Here is a 25,522-nt window from a genome sequence, read left to right as displayed (position 1 = left end):
CAATCTCCCAGAAATACTCCCCTGACATCCAGACATGCCCTGGTACCAGTTTAATAATCTTATCAAGGAAAGAACTGACTGTAGTTAGTCATGGAGCGTTTTAAGTAACTTCATGCTGACTGAGCACTATTTTTTATTCTGAGGATTCATGAATCATCTGATTAATTTTTATAGGAAATTTGCTGGTGATAGTCACCAAGTTATTTATCTGTAATTTCCCCTACATCTTTTTCTTTTTGAGAAAACTGGGAAACTGGTCCATCTCTAGCCTTTTCCTCTCTCTCATGTTCTTTATGATTTCCTCAAATATTAAGGACAAAAGTTTGGAGATGATGCCTGTGAGTGCTTCCGGTGCTCTGTAATCTGGCCCTGATGTGTGAACACAAAGAGAGGCTCTCTCTCCTTGCCCACTGGCTTAAATTCCCTGCTTTGGGAACTTGCTGTACATTTTACTGTTTAGACATCATTTTGCCTCTGCAGAGATGGCATCTTCAGCATGAAGTCAGGCTGTAAGGACTTCAGATGGAAGAAGAACAGAAGAGGAGAATGCAGGAATTCCCTGTACAACTGGAAAGAAGAGTGCTCACCACAGCACTGGGCTGAAGCCTAAGTATAACAATAATGAGTTAGACTTGGTTCTCATGCAACCAACAGGTCACTTACTCCTTTAGCTGCTTGGTTAACTTCACCACCTGAGAGGCCAGCGACATGCAGGTCTCCACCACCACCAGGTACCTGGAGCACAGGGTGTGCCCCTGCCGCTCAGCGCTCTGGGAAGGCTTTTCCCCTGCGTGGTTCTGCATGGTGACATTTGCTCCATATTCAACCAAGGTCTGTCAGAAAATGAAGAGACATGTGTATCAGGGCATCTCTGTACACACGATTTTTTAATGACTGTAACAGAATGTTGAATAGTATGAAGAAAGCCTCTAGGGATCTTCCAGCAGTCGATATCACACACTTCCCTTCAGAGTCTATGATGATGTAGCAGAGCCGGTTCTACCACTACCAATGCCCACCTGCAGCCTACATAAGGAGAGGGCTGGGAAAGAGAGGGAGGCTGTCCATAGTGTGCTCTCCTTTATGAGACATGCAGCGCAGTCTTTGTGGTGGGGAGTTCTGCCTCTTGCCATGGTTGGGCTCCAAGAGAATCACTCATAAAGTCAGAGATGCCTGTAAGAGGGGAAGACTGGAATCTTACCTGTTCTTATTTGCTTGGGCTCTAGTAATTGGATTTGGTCTCTGGTAATTGGTTTTGGAATAACACCTGTTTATTTGTTGCTGAGCCCATCTGATCAGGAACAAAAAGAACTGGAGAGAAATGACGTGGCTGAGAGTGGGGAGGCTGTGAAGTAACCCCCACCCTCCCATGATGCGCCATGGTGAGGGCATGTCTGTGGATTGAGCAGGCTTTGTAGAAGAAAGTTTTGTGTGAGCTTCTTATCACCCTGTTAATGAGGAGAGGGTTCTCTGGCGACGTTTGGCAATAGGGTACCCCAGAGGTGGAGAGAACTCTATGGGGGAGGAGGGAAAGGCTCCAGAGGGCCCTCTGAAGACCCCACCCATGGCACTCACTGGAGAGTCAGCATCTGAAGGTTGCCACAGAGGGCATCAGTGACCACAGCCAGCCAAAGAAGCAGGGACAACTTTCAGGGAGGTTGCATGCCTTTCCCAGTTAAGCAAATAGACATTGGACTTTTTCTCTTCATATCTCCTCCTTATCCTTGACACTACAGCCCAGAAGAGAGAGGGGGATAGGAGCTAAAGTGGTGTGTAAAAAGGCATGTCTCACTCCCATTCCAAGTCCCTTGAATCTTGAGTCTAATCTGGGTGGGAAGGAGAATGCTTTGAATCAGAAGTAAGACTGAGATTTTAAAGTGACTTGGAGTAAATTTTAACAGTCATAAGAAAGGACAAAGTTATGGAATCTGGCCAAGGTACCATTAGTTGTGGTGAGATAGAAATTTGATGGAGCATGGTTGAAATTAATAATTCAAAAAAAAAAACCCCACATCCAAACTGTTTTGTGTCCATACTGTGATATTATTAGATTCCATAAAAAGTTATTACATCAATATTAATCAACCACTACAATCTGATAGATTCTTTGACAACATTATGATGAGATTGCAAACCCGGATTAATTTGGGTAGTAGACAGTATGTTCCCCTAAGCAATAGTTGTAGTATTTAAAATTTTAGACTACTTAGACTAGGAGGTCATTAAGGAGCTTCATTTTCCTTTTGGTTTATGATCACTTACCATGAAAGGTCAACTCACCACAAAGCCATTGCCACCTACCTCACAGGAGTGTCACAAAGACCATGTCAGTATTGAGCCCTCAGAGCTCTTGAAGAGATGCAATACAAACACACAGTGTTATTACTCCCCTTTGACCCTGACCTCTGCAGTTTTCTTTCCATTGTTTTCCTTACTCAGTCCCCTCCCTCACCTCATAGGGTCCCTTGCTCACTCTCAGTCTCTTATCATTTTTTTCTTTAAATTTCACACCCAGTGGACAGACCCCCTTCCAAGATTATCCAAGTTTCCACTTCCATGATATCCAGTGCCAAAAATATCATTTGTGTGTAAGTGGAGTGATGAATGCTCTAAAAGGAAAGACTGTCTCTCTTCACATATTAAAAAGAAAAATAAGTAAAATCTCATATAGCGATATTCAGCTGGCTCTCTTTGGCTTTAGTCATTTCTTAGCTGATTAAAAGTTTGTTTCAAGACTATTAAATATAAGAGTGTTTTGTTAAATAGAAAAGCATATTTTTCAATGGTTATTCAATCATATTTCCTTTACAAAAAATGCTACTCCTTTAATATTTCTGCAGAACCTGGTAAGAATTTAAATTTCTCTCCTATACTCTCCAATTTCATATCACGCTGTTTAAAACCTGATGCCTTAAATTAGAAGATGTATGCTTTGCCAACAATAATAGAAAAACTTTAGCTATCTGGACTATTTCCTATCAAGTTAGTTCTCCAAACAGCAGTTCCATGTGAGTAGGCACTCTAGAGAGATTTCTGCTATTATCTCTGCCTTTTGTTTTCATAAATCTCTTGCTTTTTATATTTATACTTTCCCCATATATTCTCCTGTCATTTCCCAAGTCTCCTCTACCTTCCCGAGCAACTAGTTCTCACCTCTCAGTTTTCTGTTTTGGATACCATCTATGTTGCACCCAGGAGAGCCTCAGTAAGTACCTGTTGCATAACTGAGCACACTGAGTTTGCAACATAGGAAAATAACACACGTGTAAGCCAAAAAAAACCCCAAAACAAAAAACAAACAAACAAAAAAAAGAGTGCTGCTCTCTTAAAGGTAGAAAATGTATTAAATGTTATATACACACAACATATTTTGAACGGTATGAACTTGATGAGGTAAAAGTCTTGTCTCTAATCATGACCTTCAACTATATGTTGTCAATTTCCCTATCCTATATATCATATAGATATGGCAATAAATTCACATATTTTGGGTCACTTTCAATGATAATAATGGTATAATTGATCTGATTCTGGAAATAATGATTTATGTCTGTAAATAATATTCTAGACCAAGTCTAAACTTTGACTTTGTTTCCAATTCAAAGCCTTTCCTTTCCTCACATTGTCATGCCTCTTCCACCTGCTACTCCTCCTTCAGCTATCCCCTCTTTTTGCTCTGTCACTGAGGGCATTCAACATTTTCTAGGTGGAAAGATCTATTGGGTCTTATGTTCACATATACTCCAGACACCTGGAGACAGACCCCTGGTGGGCTTTCCTGCCATGCACTACTCGGACGGCAGCTCCGGGTTTGGCCCAGCTTCATGCAGCTCTGCATTCAGCTGAGGGATGAGATGCCATCTCTTCTTCCCATAGGTACCCCACACTCTCTAGGGAGCTTTCTTGGAGCACCCTTCATGTGACTTGGGGCAGGGGGACGAGACTCCTTCCCCTCTCCTGTGGCTCAGCTCCTCAACTTTTTGACATCATTGTACACAATGAACATGACAATATTTAGAAGGCAAGTTAGGGTAAAAAGATAAGGCTACTTGACACTGTTGGGTGCAGTGGTTGGACAATCAATGCCCTGGGTGGCCTGCCCAAGGGCTGAGAGGATCAATATCTGAATCCACTCCCACCAATTCTGGACTTTTTGAATGCATTTGAGAAGCTCAGTCCTACTACAGAGAAAGGGGGAACCACAGCATTGTCTCTCTAGTCTACAACTCCCTACCACAAAGAATTCTAATCCATTCCTGAAAAATCCGTCTTATTCTTCAAATACCTGGAAGGGTGAAATTTACTAGTGAGTGGAAAAGCAGCCTGCCACGTGAAAGACAGAGATGTCTGCCTGGTAATGGTTTCTCTGGTGCCTTGAGAACATGGGGAAATTTAATGTCTATTGTCCTCAGCACTGGGGTTTTAAAGCAGTGATAAGGGAGCAGGAAAAGTCCTTTTCAACACTCTGGGACACTGAAAGAGAAACTCTTAGGGATATTTATGCCTACATTTGTGTGGACTTCTCAAAATAATTCCTTATTGTCTACGACCATACAAAAGGTGAATTAATTCAGACATTCTCCTAGTGAACAGAATTTTAATGTTTTGTTTAATATTTGATATACTCAATTCTCTTTGCAAAATAGCAGGGCCTGTGTACCTGTATGCATCCAAGGTAGCCATGCTGTGAGGCTACGTGAACAGCGCTGTTGCCATCCTGGTCTACTTCATCCAACGAGATGCCCTGTTCTTGCATAAACTGAAGAAGCCATAGAAGAATCTTTTCCTATAAACACAAAGACAGTTGGAATTCATGTAATATCTTGCAGAGAAGTCAGATAAAAAGACAGAGGAAAACAATACTCTAATTTGTGAAGCTTGGGTAAAACCAAGTTTACCGTAGCAAGAGAAAATTCTCATTCAGATGTGAATTGAAAATCCTTGAATCTCTGACTGAAATGAATGAAAGAGGATGACATAGAGAATTTTAAGAGCAGGAAGTTCCCTTGAGAGTGCTCTTCTTTTACTTATCTATTCTATAGATGGGAAAATAGGTTTGCAGGAAGATTGAGTGCCTCGTCCAAGGCACACAACTGGACAGATCCAAAGTTGGAACTAGAATCCATGTCTTTTGATTCCAAGGCTCCCAAGGCAATGTTCTTGCTGCTGTGTTATACTGCCTGTAGGCTTCAAGATGTTACCATAAAACCTTGAACTACTGAGAACTAGCTTATACTTTTAAGTTTATAATTCTTCAACCATGCCTTTGTAATCCATACCGCTTGCAATCAATGGGCTTATAAAAAACAGGTAATACCTTAAGTTGCCAAGTGTAAAATAAATTCATTGAAATAAAACCAGGACCCTCTTGATTTTCTGACCAAGTGTTGGTGGTGTCTTAAGGTAAAGATTTCTCTTCTTTCATGTTAAAGGAAGAGAACCAAAAACTTGGAACACAAACCTTTCAAAAGCAAAGACATAGAGCAATCACAGTATGTGTTGTCATAATCTGTTTGCATTTTACCCACTGAGTGTTTTGTGGTATTTTCATGTTATGCTTGGCCTTTGGAGAAAGCAGGGGGATGGGATTTCACTGTTTTAAAATAGAAGAATTAAATATAAAGTTAAAAAAATATGAGAGTGGTAAAAACAACAGCATGAAGTTTAGTGGGTGGAATTTGACATTTAAAAAGATGATCATGTGTTTGAAATAACCTTGAATTTCTTTCTTCTTAGCCTTTTAAAGGATTTTTTTTCCAGTTATTTGCTCGGACTGGTCATGAACTTTTATACTTTTCTGGATTAAATTTGCCTTCATCTTCTGAACATGCCAACTAATCTGCTAAAGGAATGTTGGGATAAAAACAGCCAAATCCTTTAGTGTTTCACTCCTTATGTGGGGGAACAGGGCGCTGTTTATGAAGGTATCTTGACATCAGGGACAGACTGAACATTTGCACCATACTTTTTCTAAATGAGCCCCAGGGAGTAAGACCCCTAAAGAGCATGATGAGAACAATGTAATCTATGTCTACAACCTTCTAAGAAGGCAACCCAGAAAGCAGCGTGAGTGTTAACTGCAAAAGCACACAGACCTTGTGGGAACTGAAACTCTCAAGGGTCCCTAGAGAATGAGATAGAAGCAGAGCCTGGAGCTATGGCCGGGAGTTAGAAGTTAGATAAGGATATGCTGCTATGCTTAGCCCTCTTCTTCAAAGGCAAACCTAGAGAAAATTGGAGCTAATGTTTGGACCAGAGCAGGTGATGTTTCATTTGCATAAGGTAAAAGCAGTTCCTTTGTTTTTTCTAATTAGGTAGGGGAAAAATATGGGATTACTTTTTTTTTTTTTTGAGATGGAGTCTCGCTCTGTTGCCCAGGCTGGAGTATAGTGGCGTGATCTCGGCTCACTGCAAGCTCCACCTCCTGGGTTCCCACCATTCTCCTGCCTCAGCCTCCCGAGTAGCTGGGACTACAGGCGCCCGCCACTGCGCCTGGCTAATTTTTTGTATTTTTAGTAAAGATGGGGTTTCACCGTGGTCTCGATCTCCTGACCTCGCGATCCGCCTGCCTCGGCCTCCCAAAGTGCTGGGATTGTAGGCGTGAGCCACCGTGCCCGGCCCTGGATTTAATTGGACATAGATGATTATACCATACGATCTTAACTCCTTAAATATCTGGATGAATGGAAGTATCTCAGGATAAAATACATAATCAACTGGTTGAGGTTAATGGCCTAGACATGGAGCCTGCAAGAGGACAGGCTAAGGTACCTCTATCAGTGAAAAAGATGGCCCTACATGGGCAGAAGAAATTCTCTTCAATGGGTCATTCTCAAACTTATGATTTGGTTTGCTTCATGATATTAAATCACGGACTCCTAAACATGTGGAGGGGAGAGATTTTAAAGAATCATCCAATTCAAAAAGCCTTATTTTATAAGTCAGAAAACTGAGGGAGAGGATAATGATATACAGCAAGTCCTCATGTGATGGCATGGATAAGTTCTTGGAAATTGCGACTTTAAGCAAAATGAAGTATAATGAAACTAATTTTACCATTTTAGTTCCTATGACATATTTCTGGTCACAAAACAGCACCAAACTTCTAAATAAAGACCAAAAACTTCTAAAGTGAAACACTGAAATAAATATGAGCTATACATACATTTAAGAAAGACTAATACAAACAAGTAAGATAATTATTTATCTGATCATTCCAGTTCATGGTTTGGGTGGCTGGAGTCCATCCTGGCAGTTCAGAACACAAGGCGGGAACTATTCCTGGACAGGACACCATCCTAACACAGGGTGCACTCACACCCACACACATTCCCTCACGCTAGGACAACTGAGACACACCAATTCACCTAACGTGCACATCTTTGGGACGTGAGGAGAAACTGGAGTACCAGGAGAAAACCCACGCAGAAATGTGGAGAATGAGCCAACTCCATAGAGACAGTGGCCCTGGCTGGGAACTGTTTTTTTCTTCTCATCAACATTATAAGAAGATGATGTTTAAAGAAATCAGGTTAATTTAAGGACCTGCTATATTCCTTGATATTCTAGAGACTTCTTTCTTCAGCAAGTAAAGCTCAGAGGAGTTCAAGATATTGAGAAGTGTTTTACATGTATCTTCTTGTTAGATGTAATTCCATATTTTCAGGCCCCAATGTTATGGTGGGTATGTCTATTCCACATGCACAAAATATGCCCTTTATTAAAATCACAGTGCTTTAGTTTTAGTAGTGGGGTTATAGGCAATGGAATACTGCACTTCATAAGAGTGGGAATGTTCCCATTGTGGAAATCTGGGGGAGAGTTTAAGACCTTGGACTTTTCAGGGACTTGATAATCTGGGAGAACAAGACATATATGGTCTGTGTGAGCCAAAAGTTACTTTGGCCCCTGAGGGGTCTCCAAGTCAGGTTCAACCTATATTGCTACAATAGCCTGACTTCCCTTCTTATGAAGGCATGGATAACTCTTCTTCCTTACAATGAAAGATTCTAACCAATTCAACATGTAAGACTTACATAAAGAAAGAACCATTATTTGATTGTTCAGAACAAGACAGGTTTTGCCTAGCACCTCCAATCACCTCCAATCCAGTCTTGGGTTTTATGTTGGACAATTTAAGAATAAGCATAAGAATTTAAAATAAGAAGTGCAATTGGCCCGTCCACTGAGATATGATATGGAAACCAAAATCTTCCATTATACGATGCAGAGAAGTACTCCCCCAAATGATGGGTTGACTATATACCTTGTCTTCTAGCAACAAACAATTTAGGGTTTTTCAGGGGAACATGGAGATGGCTAGAGTCTCTGGTTTTGGTAAAAGCATATTTAATATCTGCTCACAGACAAATCCTGCCCTGATTCTGGGGACCATGCCTGTGGAGATGCACAGTTCTACAATTCAAAGTGACTATCTGAAAATACCTCCTAAAAAGGGCAAAACAAATATGGCTATTTTCTCCAGCTAAGAGGGTGCTTGTTAATGTGAATGTGTATTAGATACATTTGTAATGGTGTCCCCCTGCCCTCTTAGCCCTTCAGTGTGTGTTCTCTCTGTGTATGTACACGCAGGAGATGTTAAAGGATGGATGTAACTTCAGACCTCCATTTTCCCATAAGTATTGCTTTCAGAGAATATCTAATGAAGTCACATGGATGAAGATTTCTGTATCATTTGTTTCCCAGAATGCCTCTCCAACTTACATTTCATTGTCCACCCACATATCCATCTATCCATTCAACCTTCATCTACTGACTGAAAACTCCTCTCATGTAATTTTCCTCAGCAGTTTCCTCTTCCGGGGATTTTCTGCTGTTTTGCTAACCTGTTGTAATGTTGTATTTTATGTGTTCCTAAGGGCAATGCAAGTTGTTTAAAGAGGCAATTATCTCATGTGATTTATGAGATTTACTGGACAAATTCTAATAAAAAATGTACTTGAGAAGTATGTCACAGGTTTATTGCTGGTATCAATAAAATCTCTATAGTGTGTGGCAATCCATGTTTTAAAGGAGTTAGCTTTGTGATCATAGATTATCAAATCTAATATGCCATCAATTACAAGATTTATTCCCGTTTTTGAGATATAAAAATGTAAAAAATAAAGGTCAGCAATAATTTTATAATATCATGTATTGTAACATATACGTAGAATCAAAAGATGGTAAATGTGAAATAAAGTGCATCTAAGAATTGATCAAATAAGTTATGGCCTTAATAATTCCTTTGCAAGTTTCTCCTATACATTACTAATGGTAAAATAAGTAAACTAAATAATACTGATAGGGATAAAAACAATAAGTTGGAGGACATTCAATAGTCATAACAGCCGACATTCATCTACTGCCTAGTATGGATTGGGCAATGTGGCTTTTCTCACTTAGTCCTCAGATTAACACTGTGAGGAAGAGTCTATTATTTCCGCTTTATAGATGAAGAAACTGAGGTCCAGGGAGGTCTATTCTTTTATTTTCTCTCTTAAAAAAAAACACAAAAGAAACAACTAAAATATCTAACCCATTGAACTAGTATAAGTGGTAAGGTTACAATGACAATGGAGAGTTTGCCATATGAACCAATGTTCTTCATGACTCTGTTTTCTGTCTTTTGAGTATGGATATCCACAATTGCACATTCCCTTATGACCCCTGACTCTGTAAAGGACGTGCTCCCTTTGTGCCCCTTGAGTCAAAGAAATCAGAGTTAACTGCCTGTCAAGTCTGTGGGTTTGTGGGGCTCCTTGTCAGTTATGCTTTGTCAAGATCAGAACTTGGAGAGCAGATGCATGAGTGCTAATCAAAGACTTTTCTATTTTGCTTTCATCTGCAATCGCAGCATTTTCAGTACTGTCGACTTACTTCCCTATGACAGTAAAACAATAAAGGCAGGGGAATATTTTTCCTTTTTAAAGTAAATTGTGGAAAAACAACAGTAACATAGCCTGTGGGAACACCCCCATCACCAGCATGTCTACCACTGCTCATGACCATTTGCAAGAACTGCTGAGCCTTTTCTTTTTTCAAAAAGTGCCCTTAAAAAAGAATCTGTATTAGGGCAAACATTTAAAGTACAGAATAATAAATACAGTGTAGGCAAAGGTGCTCTTAGTAAATGTTCAATACCATGATGCAGATTGTTTCTGTGGAAGAATCTCCTGACTAAAAGTCACATGAATGATTCAGAAACAAAAGGAATCACAGGTTTGATGTTGAAAGTAACATAGAGTCCACTGGACTAATGACCAACGCAGAGTAGGCAGAGGCTCCCAAGCAGTGGAGGGCAGGAAGCTGTGCTGGAAGAGCCTGGAAGAGAAAACCTGAACCTTCATGTTTGAATAAAACAGCCCAAGTTACACAGGCAGTAGCTTTGAATTGAGATAATTCCATCTCAATTGTTTTGCCAGCAACATCTTCCTCAAGGGCCAGCAAAGCAGGCCTATCTGAGGACACTCCCTGCTTGTTTCTCGGGTGTCCCTGAGGCTTCCACCTTCACATTCCCTGTGGCTAGTTCTGCTAGGTACAGTCAGGCAATGAAATAATTGCACCCTCTGAGACTTCATGTGTCAAGATGAAGAAAATCAATTCCTATCACCCAGGGATCTATCACTCCAGGAGACCACTAAAAACTGTTGGCTACCCTGCGGTACTAGAGTCTTTAAAGGTAATTTTTACAAGAAAAAGGACACAAATTGGGAGTCACGTGGAGCCCATTCTTTAGGAATCTATATGAAGGGCAGAGAGCAAGTAAAATAAACCAAGAGAGGAATTTTCCTCTGTGCTATCCTTTCCAGGGGCATTTACTGAAGAAACAAAGCCGGGACACACTCAAATGCCTGCTGGATGTAGAAAAACTTGCATGTGCTGAATCCATTAGAAAACTGTTCAATAACAGTCTTCCTTGTGAAAATATTAGGCTTGTAATGGTTCCAAGTTCAGCATCTCCACAGGTTATCTGTTACATAAGTGGCTGTGGCGGATGTAGGATGGCTGGACAGCATTTGTAGTTCTAATGGGCTTCTACATTTTTCAGTTGGGTAAGAATGATCTCCTAAGGGCACTGCTGGACTGCCCCCCTCAGAGCTGTACTTTAGGTCATAAAAAATGCATATCATCTTGAAATAACAACCTGAGTATTGATACTATCGTGAAGCAAACGTTTGACACAGCTCTTCAAACAGGTCACCAATTTCCATATTTTCCTCTAGTCCCACCAAGTAAGTCACACTGTGACCCAACCAGTCCCAGAAAAAGGGCACTTTATTTTGTTCAGTCCCAATAGCTTCAAAATTATGAGAAACCTGCTGTGAGAGCTGAATAAAGAAACTGGCATATATAATCAACATTTCCCAAGACAAAGAACGCCGAATGCCCAATTATTTACTTAGAGTCTCAGAACGGCCATGTAATTCTTTCCTCCTTTTCTTTGGCAAGCTCTACCAAAAGTGCAGGCAGCCTTTCCACTGATACTTAAAATTCCTTTTTAGGTTTTAATATAAGCAAATGAAATCAGGGACATGAAATAACTATTCACGTAATTAAATAAAACTGTTTTAGACTCAAAATGATTAGGAAGATGAGTATTGATCCAATTCTTCTGATCATTTGAAAATCCTATTCTCTTCTTTGCCAGTATAGATGTTCTTTGACTTACAATGGGGTTATGACCCGATAAACCCATCCTAAGTTGAAAATATTGTTAAGTAGAAAATACATTTAATACACTGTAGGGTATTGGTTGTTTACCCTTGTGATCACGTGGCTATTGGGAGCGTGGCTGCCATGGCCTAGCATCACAAGAGTATCATACTGTATATCACTAGCCTGGGAAATGATCAAAATTCAAACCTGACGTATGGTTTCTACTGACTGTATAGCTCTTTCACACCACTGTAAAGTCGAAAAATCGTAAGCTGAACCATTTTAAGTTGGGGAGCAAAAAATGGCATCCTTACATCATGCCTTATTAACCACTAATCATTGTTTTCGGGACACTGTGGATGGGAACTAGGGAGTACAATGCACAAAGAACACAAAGTATAATATTTCAAAGACAGTGACTTTTACAAATTTTAATGTTGGGCCTGCTCCTTTCTCCATTTCATAAATTTGGTACAGTTGCAAATTTCTTCAGTGAGTAGTGTAAAGTACTCCAAATATTATAATGTATTGTTAGATAAAACTGCAGAAAAAAGTCTTCTTCAGCTGTATCAGTGCCTCTACAAACAATTTGCATACATTTTCTATACAAATGGGGACAAAACAGGATCTGGCCCTGAAGTGAGAGAACCTAAGTTGAAATCTAGTCTTTGCTCTTACTAGCCATTAGACCATGTGCAAGTCATGTAACTCTCTTTCTTCAGACTCCTCATCTGTGGAATGGGGATAAACACAACAAGCTCTCACAGGGTTGTTTTGAGGAATAAATTAGATAATGTACACAAAATCCAATGGCATGGTGCCTGGCACACATAGGAAACATTTTACATGTGTATATATAACATATAAAAACATGTTTTTATGTAATATATATTACACACACACACACACACACACATTAGTAGAAGTTACCACAGCACAAAATAAACTATCCCTAAGCATGACTCCAGCTAAAGAAAGACTACGGTAATAGTGTTGTCTACTTTTTGAACTTGAGATTGTCATACTTGAAAAAGCATAATCTCTTGTTGACAATGCCATAGTTAACTTCTACTGGGAAAGTTTATGAAGCCAAAGGGAATACAGTTAAATGCATGAGAAGCAATTTTCTTTGCCACAAATACAATTAAATCTATTTTAACACAGTACTATTATTTTTAAGACTGAGATTGGTATTTTGTGGTTCCAATTTTTTAAAAAGATAATTCACAGTCACATTCTCCATAGGGAGGTAGTAATTTTTCTTTTTAACTGCAAACACTGGATTGTGATCTGTGTACACAAATTAATGTTGGGATTTCCTAATGCGAAAATTGATTGCAATGGAGAGCCATCTAGTTAGTGTGCTTATTCATCTTTAATTGAGTGAGACTGCCTTGATTAATATCTTATAAAGATTTTCCTTTTAACTTTGGGTTCAAGAAATGTATCATTGTTCCTTTTGATAAATGTTAAATGTGTTTATTGTAAAAAATTTGGAAAATACTGAAAAATTTAAAAAAATAGAAAATCGAAGCCACTTGTACTTCTCCTCTGAGTGATAACTACTATAAACATGTTGTGATATATTTCTTTTTAGTATTATTTTCTATTTCTCTTTATCTCCAAAATTCAAAGTTGGTGCTAAATTATAGGACCAGTTTTGTATCATACATATTTGTTTAGTACTATATAATGAACATTTTCCCATAAAATGTCATCAATGGCTGCAGCTTCATTATCCATCATCTGTCATAGAGTATTTATTTAGGCTGTTGTAAACTTTTTTTTCATTAAAAAGAAAACAACAACAAATATCATTGGTTATATACCTTTGGATACATTTTCTATGATTTCTTATGTTTGGATTTTGATGGACTAATAATAAAAAAGTAGGAAGATTATATGGTTCACAAAGGCAAGATACTTAAAAAACTCCTTCATACCTGGCCATAGCAACCTGCGTAATGAATAAGGCTTGGAAAATCCTTAGAACAACTCAGTTCTGCGATGGCTTCTGTTTCACTCACCATCCAGCGTACGCACTCCAATTGACCATTCTAGGTTTTAAAAAAGAAAGACAGATGGAAATTCAAGGTAATTCAGGTTTGAAAAACACATTGAAGATGGTAATTTTATCAAGGAAAGAAATCATATAAATTTTGGCATTTATATCTGGCTTAATATATTTATGATATAAAGATATCACTTATTACATTCCTCATCTGTGGATTTGGCTCGAAATCAATTGCAGAATTTTATTTAAGTTCATTTTCATAATTGTAATCAGTTATTTTAAATTCACTTTAGTAAGGTATATTTGTATACTATAAAACATAATCTTTTAAAGTATACAGTTTGATGTATTTTGACAAATATGTATACTCCTGTAACTATAACTTCAATCAAGACAAAGAACATTTCCATTACCCCTAGAAGTGTTCTAGTACTCTTTGGTTATTCTTTGGTTCTCACCCTCCTCACCTTCGTCCCAGACAACTGATAAGATTTCTGTCACAATAGATTAGTGTATGTACTCTTGTGTCTGGCTTCTTTTACATAGCAGGCCTTTGGGACTCATTCAAGCTACTGCTTCTATCAGTAATTTATTCCTTTTCTCTTGCTGAGAAGCATTTCATTGTAGAATTATACCACAATTTATTTATCCAATAACTTATCGATAGACATGTGGATTGTTTCGACTTACGGGATATTATTAATAAAGTTGCTATGAATATTTTTTGTGAATACATGCTTTTATTTCTCCTGGGTAAATAATGGAATTTCTGAGTCGTATGGTAGCTGTATATTTGACTTAATAAAAAGCCATCAAACTAGTTTCTAAAGTGATTGCCCACTTGACATCACCACCAGCATCATATGAGCATTCTAGTTGTTTCAAAACTAAGCCAACACATGGTATGGTTAGTTAATCAGTATTCTTAGATTAAGCTTCATAAGATGCACAACTGTTTTCCAATCCTCAAATAATCATATTTGTTAATGAAAAATCAGTAAACTCATATTTGAAATTAAAAATTTCATTAAGGGATGTGGTAAATATCTTAATTAGTAAAATACTAAACAATTTTAAAAAGGGAAATTATCTTTTATCATATACAAATAATATAACTATGGACACAGAAAGTAAAATATCCTCAACTTTTACATTTTTAAGGAAACCAACCCTCTTGACCTTTAGGGTCAAGTAAAAGTAGGCAGAAAAAAAGAGTAGGATTTTCTTATAGTCGTTTATGAGGATTTTTTACCCTCATAATTTTTAAAAAATTTCTCATAATTTTGACAAACTTAAACCTCTCTCAAAAAACAATCAAGTCATGTAAATAGCTACAATATAGTCCATACATATCTGCAGAAAATGTTCCCTACCACTTACAGAGCAGTATGATATATAAACCCAGATATATATCTCCTAGTGATTAAAACCCAGATTAGGATATGGATTTAAATCTTAATCTGCCACTTAGTTACAAGACCATGCACAAATTACTTTACCTCTCTGATACTCAATTTTCTTAACTGTGAAACAGTGAAATACCAGGGATAATAGTAACTACCTCATAGAGTTACCATGAAGATTAAATGAGATAAAGCACGTAAACTTACTAAGCAGAAAATACTTGTTACCTTCTATTAGAATGCTCTCTTAGATCTCACAATAACTCTGTCAGACAAATGAAACATTCAACTGCCTTCCTAGTTTGCAGCTTGTGGGATTTTAGCCCAGGAGAAAAGAGGTATGGTTGGCAGGGAGCCAGGGGAGGCTTCACCAAGGGTAGCATTTAAATTAGTAGAATAGGATTACTTTCTCTTTATTTTAGAATTCTATCATTTAACTGCTCAAGGGTAAAAATCTATTCTAAAAGGAGGACAATGAAGTAATCTGCTCATTCTTCATTTTATTCCATTTGGATAATAGAACTCCCAACTATTCACATGCAGATTCTATTCTCTTGAGGTATTTGCCCTGGGAGGTTGGTCTGTATGAGTTGGCTCCCTGCCCCTCTGGCTGGATCTGGCTGATGGAGAGCAGTGGCAGATCAGGAAAGGAGAGTGCATCTGAGGCCCTCTCTGTGGGGTTGCCATTGGCCAACTGAGTCCCTTAAAAAGCTCAAAAGTAAGCTAGTCCTTTGTACTCAGCCCTCTCTACCTCAAGTTCTTATAACCACTCCTTTCCCTTTCCCAGTTTTGGGGAGGTAACCGTGTACTGGTTGCTAAATAAAGACCCCATGGTATTGCACTTTCCTTTACGAATTCCCTTACCCTCAACCATCCTTTTATATATAATCCATTAATTACACACTTTCCTTAAATTTCACAATTGGAACATGCCAAATGTTTCCTACCAGGATTAAAAACAAAAAACTACTAACACACTAATACAATGTGCTTCATTCCTCTAAATGAAGAAAGGAATAGCAACCATACTGATCAGTATGGGTATCAGTAAGGTTATGTGTTTGAAGTCATGTTATTCCCAGATGGACACTTGGCTTTTTGGCTTAATCAAAAGGACTGAATGAGAAGTGAAAAGGGAATTAAGATTATTTCATTCCTAGACTGTTTAAGTCTTAAAATAACTTCTTCTTCTCTCCTGTTTTAGAAAACAGACTGCTCTCACCTTTTAGAAATATTTCTTTCCAATTACTTTACTTAATCATTTCTAAAGAAAACTCAATAATACCCTGAACTCCTACAGTATCTACTTTTGGGTATCCCAGAAGTAGTCAATAAATTCCGCACGTAACCGGCAGAATTTATTATGTTCCATTCCAGGAGTTTAATAGTGAGGGAGATGTTCTTAAGCCCTGATATGACTTCAAAGCCCCTGTTCTCAGGTAATCTTTCTATTTGATACCTTATCCCTGACTCTGCTTCCTGTCAGCCAAGTCATATTATCTTAGCAGCTTCTGTCCATTTGTACCAACTTTGTTGGTACAAATGGAGCCCTCAAAACTGTGCTTAATGAGGTGAAACACCACTAGTTGGTTACTGGTGTTCAAAACAAGGTCCTAAAACAAAATGATGACTCTTTAGGACTCTTTCAATGTCATCAATGTTCATCAAAATACACTGAATGGACTGAGACAAAATATGTGTCAGGACAGATTTCTAAAGAGGGAAGCACTTGTTATAAAATATTTGTATTTACTGCTTTTGTAAATTCTAGAATAAAGGAATAGAACATTCAAATCATTGTCTGGAAGTAAAGTATGAAAAGCCTGAGACCTCAAACTTGTAAAAGTTTTTGAGTCTTATGGGTTTGAAATCTTTTTGATTAAAAGGAAAAACAAAACTGCTCTTTAAGTTTGCACACTGACTGAATGATGGCGATCTTATGTTGACAGTAGGAATATAAGAATGAATTAACACTTAATATGGATATCATAGAAGGTGTTTACGCTGAAGACTGGCGTAATGACCACTAACTTTCTTATGTACCTTCTACTCAGAGATTTTTAATCTATCAAAACAAGCCCTAGGGCATATAAATTTAAAAAAATTCTTGTCATCTACCTATATAAATAATCTACCATTAGGAAGACTAATGAGAACTGCATTTTATAAACACTAAAACAGGACGGCAAATCTTAACACTCATTGGCACTGCAAGAATATTTTATTCATCACTGACACATACTCACTGATGCCTACAGGACTCTGTCACAGGACTGTGTCCCAAATTTGCCATCCTGTACTTGTGTTACTGATAACTTAGCGGTCTTCTCCACTAGCTATTAGCTCCTTAAAAGTAGGGACCATGACTTACACAACTTTGTATTGCTAGCCACCAAACACAGTACCTGGTAAACTTGGTACACTTTGTTAAGCTCAACTATATTAAATCTTGACTTTACATTTGACTTATCTTTCTTCATGATAGCTGCCTGTAGTTTAGTTCTGTCTTTCTTAATGATAGCTGCTTGCAGTTTAGTTCTTAATTCGACATCATATCATTTACAACCAAAGGAAAATGATACCCACAAGGGTCATAGATTTATTTTGTTTAAAAATTATTTTCTACACTAGATTTGAAGTATACCTTATTAATTACTTTGCTTAACTGAGCAAAATTAAATAAAATGGAAATTATTTTTAATGTATAAACATTTGCTGAATCATCAAATTAAAAATGCACAAAAATCAGGGTTGCATAAAAAATATATTCAGGTAGAACAGCAGTTGATTTTTTTTAAATGTAATGTTCTTTAGTGACATGTAGGTTTCTCTAACAAATTCCCCTCATCAATTTCAATATAACTTCATTTATAAAAATTATGATTATTCAGCTTTTAGAAGACACAACTATTATGTAAAGCAAAATACATATGCAAAAGTACAAGATGTACTATATTTCCCTGAATGTCACTTCTGGCTTTTTAATAAATACGATTGGATTCTACATTTATTTGCCAAAGATCTTTTAGGTAATTTTAGTTGAATAGCTAATCTTCTAGTGATGTACTATATTTTGCAGAGGCACTTGCTGCAGTGCTATAAAAGTCCATGTTTTCTTGTCTCACAGTTTCTAGGTTTTAACTCTATCCCAGTTGACATTAATTTGTGTAGTTTTTGACAGCACACTGTGCTCTGTAAGAGCTAAACTCAAACTCGGCACTGATACTCTAAAAAATTCTTGATACTGAAGACACTTAAACTTCAGATGTGATCCATTAAGAGCCCACTTTGTGATCTGAAATAGTGTGCTAGCATCCTTAAAAATACACCTTCCCCACATTTATCTTGCTCATTATTCAAGAAGAAATGAGAGTCTCTGATAGATCCAGGTGTGGTTAAGAAGCTAAATTGCAATCCCTATGAATAACAAAAGTTCTTAGAACCACAACATATCATTTTCCTTTCTCTTTAGTAGCAGATTGACAAAAACTGGGAATTTAGTCTCAAAATCTCAAAGCAGTGACTGAAATGATTACTCTCTTAAATGCAGTATGTTCATTTGCTCTTTGCTTGACAAATCACTCTCTTCTCTCCCTTCTAACACTTTAGCTCAAAAGGAATCTTAAAAAAATAGAAATCCAACTTCTAGCTGCGGAGGTTCCAGCCCCCAACCAGTCACCTTAATGGCCAGGCCTGCTGGAGTCAACTTCTCAGTGTTGCGCTCATTGAGGCAGTCTTCTCCCATCAAAGAAGTGAGGTGCTGTAGACACTCTGCATGTCCCTGTGATGCCGCAATATGTAACAGATTGTTTCCATTTTCATCGTGAACTTTGTCTAGATTGTCTGCAGCTAGGTGTGGCTGTATAAATAGTAAGATTAGAAAACCCAAGTCAATAAATCAGAGCAAGACCCTGTGGGCGTTTTTCTCTGGGCACTGGAAAGAAGAAATGAGCTTATAGAAGTTCTGGTGGCAGCCTTGGGGATCTAATAAATCAGAGTATCTTGCTATTATTCTTTGTTACAATATGCTTTAGAACATGAGTTCTCAAGAGACAGATCTTCATATGAGACATGGCAACAGGGCTAGGGCCAATGAGGTGTGGAGGCTTCAAGCTGGCTTTCTAAACAACTATAATGACATTTACAGTAATTGTCAGGTTCCCTGTCTGTCTCCCCTACTTGATTGTGAAGTCCTTGAGGGTTGGGGCTGGGTTTTATTTCCTGTTTTAGGTTTGTTGAATGAATGAGCTATTTGTTTCTACCTGCTTATTTTGCCTTGGATTGTAGAGAACTGGCTTTGGCAAACTACCTGATGACTGCTGGTATCTGGAGGCTACATGGCTTCGGTTTTCTCATCTCTAGTGAAGTTTTGTCCCTTGACTATGAACTAGTTGATAGAGATTTCTGGGTGAACTGAGAGGTGTTGTTAGCATTTGGGAAACATGAAAACATAAGAAGGACAAAAGAAAGGAATGAACCAAAGAGAATTAGCAGGAAAAGCCAGGAAAATGGAAAAGACATTTTCAGGAGAAAATACTACTACTACTTTATTTCATAAAATTATTCAATTATATCACCCTATCACAATAGTATTTGTGATAATAGAGCAAGTATATTGTACTTAAGTATGCATGGCTTTACAGTAAGTAGAATCACATTGCCAAGATGTGATGATTTTCCTGAATGAGACTTTAATTAGCATCATAGTATGAGCCCACGCTTGCTACTGTTTGATCCAAGTCTGGAAGCCAGAAAAGAACAATGTAGGCAGATGGAGTGCTATTTAAGTTTAGCTCTCTCTGAGCCTAAGCAGAACAGACTTTTCTTACATCATGTTACTCTGTTTCTAGAGTCTTTGGAAAAACTTCATGCTCCCTAGACATGCAGAGCTGGAAGTAAGTAAAAACTCCACCTGGGTCAGAGGGCAATGAAGCTCTTGGGTAAGCTTCTATCTACAAATGCTTTTCAAACAACCTTGTCCAACTCTTCTGAATAATGATCAGGACAAAACAGAAGACCCTCTGTTTACATATCCGGCAGGTCCACCATTAGCCAAGAATTGACATCCCCACAAATAACTGCATGAGAGCATTGGGAACCATTTGAAAAGCAAAAAGAAAGACATTAAGATTCAAGTTAAAGAAAGTGCCGGGCTCTCTTTGTTTGAGATTGAGTCTTCTTTTCAGTTGAATTCATGCAAAGTTAAAATGAAATAACACTCACTCTCTAGCCATTTGTTTTCCCTGTATTAACCTCGTAACTTCTTATTTTAAAACTCAAAAGGTCACATCTCCCAACTAAAGCCACAAGTAAAGATTAAGTAAGAACCAAAACAAATGCAGCATCGTTCTGTTACTAACGAATGCAGCTGATAAAAGAGTCTCCAGTCTATTGACATGTATACTGAATTAGATTATACTTACCAGGAGAGAGATCTGTCCTTCTTTAACAATGTTCAAGATGCTTTTTACTTTTTTCAGATACTCACTCCTTTCTTCTGGGCCTTGGGAGCTGGTCCAGTTCAGGCCGCTGACCTGCTCTTCTGGTTTGGATTCTGCTGCTGAGGATTGCAGGTGGAAGGCCCTGAGCTGGCAGTCTGGTGTTGTCTTCTCAACTTTTCGACCATGAGGATCACTAAATGTCTTGTTTAGGAAGTCTTTACTCTGGTTTTCAGGCTCATATGCAGAGCCACATTTAACCAGAGGAGGTGAGATCTCGGTTTCTTCAGTGGCCAGCTTGTGCTGGTCGCGGATGACAGCTGATGCTTTTCTCAAGTGAGGGCTTTTCACAGGAGAAAGAACACAAAATGGTGCCATGTTGGATGATGAGCTCTCAGAACTTCCTGTAGAGCAGGCTTTGCCAGAAAGGCCATTGATGGTTGTGCATAAGCCCAAAATTCTTTTTTCTGAAGTCACCTTGGTAAAAGAGGCAAGCTGCTGACTGGATTTAATATAAGGCACATCCAGAATCTCATCCATGTCGAGGTCGTAGTGCTCCAGTTCGCCCAGCGATGTGCTGGGCTCAGAGCTCTTACCTGGTGGGCCACCCACTCCATCTCCAGGGCTGAGCTCCTCAGGCTGGGGGCCCAGGTCAGACTCGCCCCCTTTCTGGTACTCAACCACTTTCTGGTTCTTTTGGTCATCACTTTCATTGTTCTCCAGAGTCTCTGGCTGATGTTTCAGTGGCGAAACCCGCTTCACTGGGCGGAACTTACTGTACACATCAGCGATTCCTGTGGGCTTTTGCGTGTTTGTAATGAGAGTTGAGATGCCACAATTCCAGCTAGAGCTAGAAACTGTTTTTAAAAAATTAAAATAGGAAGCTATTAATTTGGAATGCTGAACACCTCTTGGCTATGCAGGTAGATGTGGTTCATTCACGCTATGTTCAAATTAAGGCTCTGTGCATGAGGATGACTTACAGAGAGTGCATATCGATAGAATAAAAAGAAAAATCAAACTTACCATTGGAAAACAACGAATAATCAAAGAAAGTTATAACATATTGACTCAAAATTAATTAAAGTAATAATAATGGTAATGGTAAACAGCTAAGGAAGCAACCCCAGATAGGTATTTAGGTTTATTCCCTGGATAGATCTACCTCCCTGGCAATATTTATATATTTGTCATCACCCTGAAAAACAAGATTAGAGAATAAGATTTTCAGTGTTAAATAAATTTCCAAACTACAGAGCTTGCAGTGAGTCGAGATCGCGCCACTGCACTCCAGCCTGGGTGACAGAGCGAGACTCTGTCTCAAAAAAACAAAACAAAACAAAACAAAAACAAACTTCCAAACTAATTTAGGGAGAAAAGGGATGTATGCTGTATGCACACATGCACACACATTAGCGTGCATGTCCACATACACCCCTAATGCATAAGAAGTCCCATGTAAAGAAGGGGCATATTATTTAATATTGAGCAAATGCAAACTATGATCTGCTGAGTGACTCCCTAGGTGTGCCATTAAGTGGATTAGGGAAAGAATAGGAAGGAATGCAGTGCTCAGGAGCTGAAAGGCCTGTGGGAGACAAGACATAGTTGAGTTAACCCCACCTTGGTCAAAGTACCTGGTCAACTATCATGCAGCAGCATTTCATGGTGCTTTCTAACATATGACACAGTGACAGAATGCACTAACACTTCACAACAGAACATGTTCTTTAAGATTCAATACTGCCCTCCATTGTTGAGAAGGCTGGAAATAAACAGGGTAAGAAAGTTCTGAAAAGAAGATGGGTTAGGCAGACTGGTTATTTTTTCTAATTTCTGTGCAAAGTTTGGATAAAGGTTGTGTGTTGGTTTGCATTTGAGTAAGTGTCTGGTTGTGATAGAGTAGAAAGTGAAACAGCCAGACACACCTGGAGGTGAAAGATAAGAACCATCTCTCCTAGTTATGAGAGGCTGCCTGGTGCCTTCTCTTGGGGCAAGCAGATGGAGCAACAACAGTCTCCTCAGCCATGATTATACTGCTTCCTCCCGTGCCACTCCCCTGCTAGATAAAAGATGACCCAATACCCTTGGAAACTTGCAGGTCACTGATTTATGGGTTCCTAGTTCCCTGCCACATAGTTCCTATCATCCCCCATCAAAGGATGAGATTTCAGGGGGCATGCCCTACAGCTAGGGACCTTCCATTTACCTCTTCTCTTCTGAAACAACAAGTGAAAAGCATGTGTATGTGTGTGTTCTTTGCTACTGGGAACAACCAAAGGAAAAAAGAACATAAGATGGGTGTATATTCACATCTGTAACTTCTGCAGTAGCCCTTGGCTGTGACTGACTCTTAGGGTGAAAGTGGAACATACATTATTAAAGTTCCCTAAATTTAAGCTACTGGTCATTCTTCTTCCTGCTGGGGTATGTTCTAAAAGGATTCAGAGAAGTTCTTGAATGAAGCTAAGGGGATGAGAGTGAGTGCTCTGAACCTGAATGCTATATAACTATCTGTGAGTTCTTTCCCTGAAACTGACCACAACTTTGCATGAGGTTTGCAAGGGTCTGCACTGTGCAGTCCACTTCTCAGACCTTTCTGGCTCTGACTTTTTAGAATCTAAGAAGAGAATACTATGAGCTGTGGAAGGAGGGCTGGATTCTCTCCAATAAGTAATGTAGAAGAGAATGTTCCAGAAGGGAAGGAAGGTATCTAGATGGTCTTAGGCTGCTGCTTTTTTCCCCTTTTGTTGGCTCTAGTTCTTAGTTGTACACAGTACTTGGCATAGATCAGACAATTAACAAATGCTAGTATGTGAATTTGAATCTCACGTTGCATAACACATTAAATCTTCTAAAATGTACAAAGTGCATCCTTCTGAGGGATTTACAGTTTAATTTCACAGGGGACAAAATCCTGTTAATAAACTCAGTGGAGTGATAATCACCAGTAAGAGCTCAATTTGCTAAAGTTATTTATGAAATGTAAATATGCAAAGGCAAAGACTAATTCCAGTTGGTCTCTTATAAATGTAAAAGTTTTCTATCTTTTATGTGACCTTTTCTCTCTAAAAATATAAAGCCATGAAAAATTAATGTCTGCCAGAAGTTTCTGCCAAGCCTTTCTCTCTTCAAGAACACACGGTTACTTATTTAATTAAAACAGCAGAGATAGTGGACATAGAGTTTATAAGATGTAAATATGCCTTTAATTTTATTCATCAACTTTCTGCAAGACTTTAAATAAAATGGAAAAAAATGTGTATATATACTCATAGACATTTCTGAGATACACTCTTATTATTGAGTATATTTGGTAATATTTTGCCAATTACCTTGATTTCTTTGGAACCTCTAGAAAATGTGCATCTCAGAAGGTAATAAAAAAATTTAAAGCCACATAACTTAGTAGGTCAATACAACGAGTGCATTGTACCAATATATTTATGTGTTATATAAGGTCGTAGGTTCAAAGGGCTACTCTTTTATGTTGGCTTTATTTACACGTGAAATTTTTTCCAAGTGATACAGGGAAATGGATACCATATGTTTCCCAGCTGTTTTGTTCTGACAGGAGCCATTAAAAATGCTCTATGGAAATGAATTCTGTCTGGGTCTTACGAAAACACATCTTTCCACAGAAGGATCTAGAAACTGAAGAAGGAGTGCCAACATTTTGGTTTGTTGTCCCTCTTCTTCTTCAAACCTATGACTCTTTCTGAGGCTGTGAGTGAGATCTGTGTTTTCTCATCTATGTTTTGATTGCCAAGAAAAGACATCCCAGTAATGAAAAATGGATTATTTCACAGGTTTTCATTAAAAGGCTCCAATTTATTGCTATATCATAAACCTGGATGGGAAGAAGGGCAACTTTGTGCTACATACAAAAGACAAAATTCAATTCCTTTATCGCTGCTAAGCTGTGTAATCATGTACTTTAAGAACAACACAGAAGAGGGGCTATTAATGACTAGTAAGATTTTCACTTGCAATTATTTAAATTTATCAAAAATTTCACTCATACTTTTATTTCATTGCAATGCAATAATACATTTCTTATCATACATGGAAACAAGGTTTAGACTTATTTTGTTACTAGAAAAATTTTGAGGCTAATTTTGCTTTTTGGAAATTATGAATAAATTCTTTACATGTTACCAAAATTTAAATCTCCCCAAATTTTATCCATTTTAGATTTGTACAAGCTCCATGAGAGCAGAGTCTGTGTCTAATTTATCTCTCTATCCCTTAAAGAACCCAGAAAAATTGCTTTACATAAGTAGATTCATAATGACTTTTTGGTTGAATGGGCTCATTTTCAACATCTTACAGAAGTAAACATGCCCAATAAGCCTTAAACCTGTCTATCTGATTACACCACAGATTTTCTAAAATGGTCAGTAAGTAAACAGACATGTATTTGCTGCTGATGTATAGGCCACAATTATCTCTTCAGTCTAGCTGACACTTGGAATGCCACTGAGCTTTAGTAAAGTATTTGCCTGCTGACTGTCCACACCCATCTATTGATTGAACAAACATGTAATGCAGTCTTAGAATGTGCAAGGATTCCTGATAGGTGGCCTCTTCCGATCCAAGTGCCTCATCTCTCTCCACCCTTTCCCACTCCCTCCCCTTCCCCTTTTCCCCCAATACATCCAGATGCTACTCCCCTTCCCAAAACATATTCCTTGTGATCGTGGCCTACATGGTGACAAGAACACTTATGCAGTCTTCCAAGCACTCTATCTCCAAGGCATCCTTGACTCTTCTCTTTCCTTGACCCCTGCACTTCATCACTCAGGCACCAAGTCCTGCTGTGTCCTTATCCTTAATCCCTCTGAAATCTGGGCCCTCTTCTTCATCATCACTAAACTGACTGGACCACACTGGGATCCTCTCCCACAGTCTCTGTAAGTTTTTCCTGGCTTCCCCTGTTCTCTTTTTTTCAGTCCTGAGTGATCCTTCTTCAGTAAGTCTGACTTTGTCACCCAAAATCCACTCAAATA

At 38.4% G+C, this 25,522-nt stretch overlaps 1 protein-coding gene across 7 annotated transcripts in view; it reads right to left on the bottom strand.

Annotated features, from left to right (window-relative positions):
• The window catches only part of SNCAIP (synuclein alpha interacting protein), a 146,628-nt gene that overhangs the window by 18,763 nt on the left and 102,343 nt on the right, over positions 1 to 25,522 (bottom strand). For 3 of the 7 annotated variants that reach the window (XM_025389236.1, XM_025389237.1, XM_025389238.1), the window contains exons 4-6: positions 13,602 to 13,715; positions 4,661 to 4,786; positions 664 to 833 (exon numbers count right to left, since the gene is read on the bottom strand). In XM_025389236.1, the coding sequence (XP_025245021.1) occupies positions 664 to 833; positions 4,661 to 4,786; positions 13,602 to 13,715 (410 nt within the window). Of the gene's footprint in view, positions 1 to 663; positions 834 to 4,660; positions 4,787 to 13,601; positions 13,716 to 18,754; positions 18,935 to 20,498; positions 21,371 to 25,522 lie in introns of all 7 variants that reach the window. The other 4 variants (XM_025389234.1, XM_025389233.1, XM_025389235.1 and 1 more) reach the window with 3 other exon arrangements.

This window comes from Theropithecus gelada, chromosome 6, assembly GCF_003255815.1.
Source record: "Theropithecus gelada isolate Dixy chromosome 6, Tgel_1.0, whole genome shotgun sequence".
NCBI lineage: Eukaryota > Metazoa > Chordata > Mammalia > Primates > Cercopithecidae > Theropithecus > Theropithecus gelada.
The sequence above is the reverse complement of the archived record's forward strand: the minus strand, read 5'-3'. Positions and strand labels throughout refer to the sequence as shown.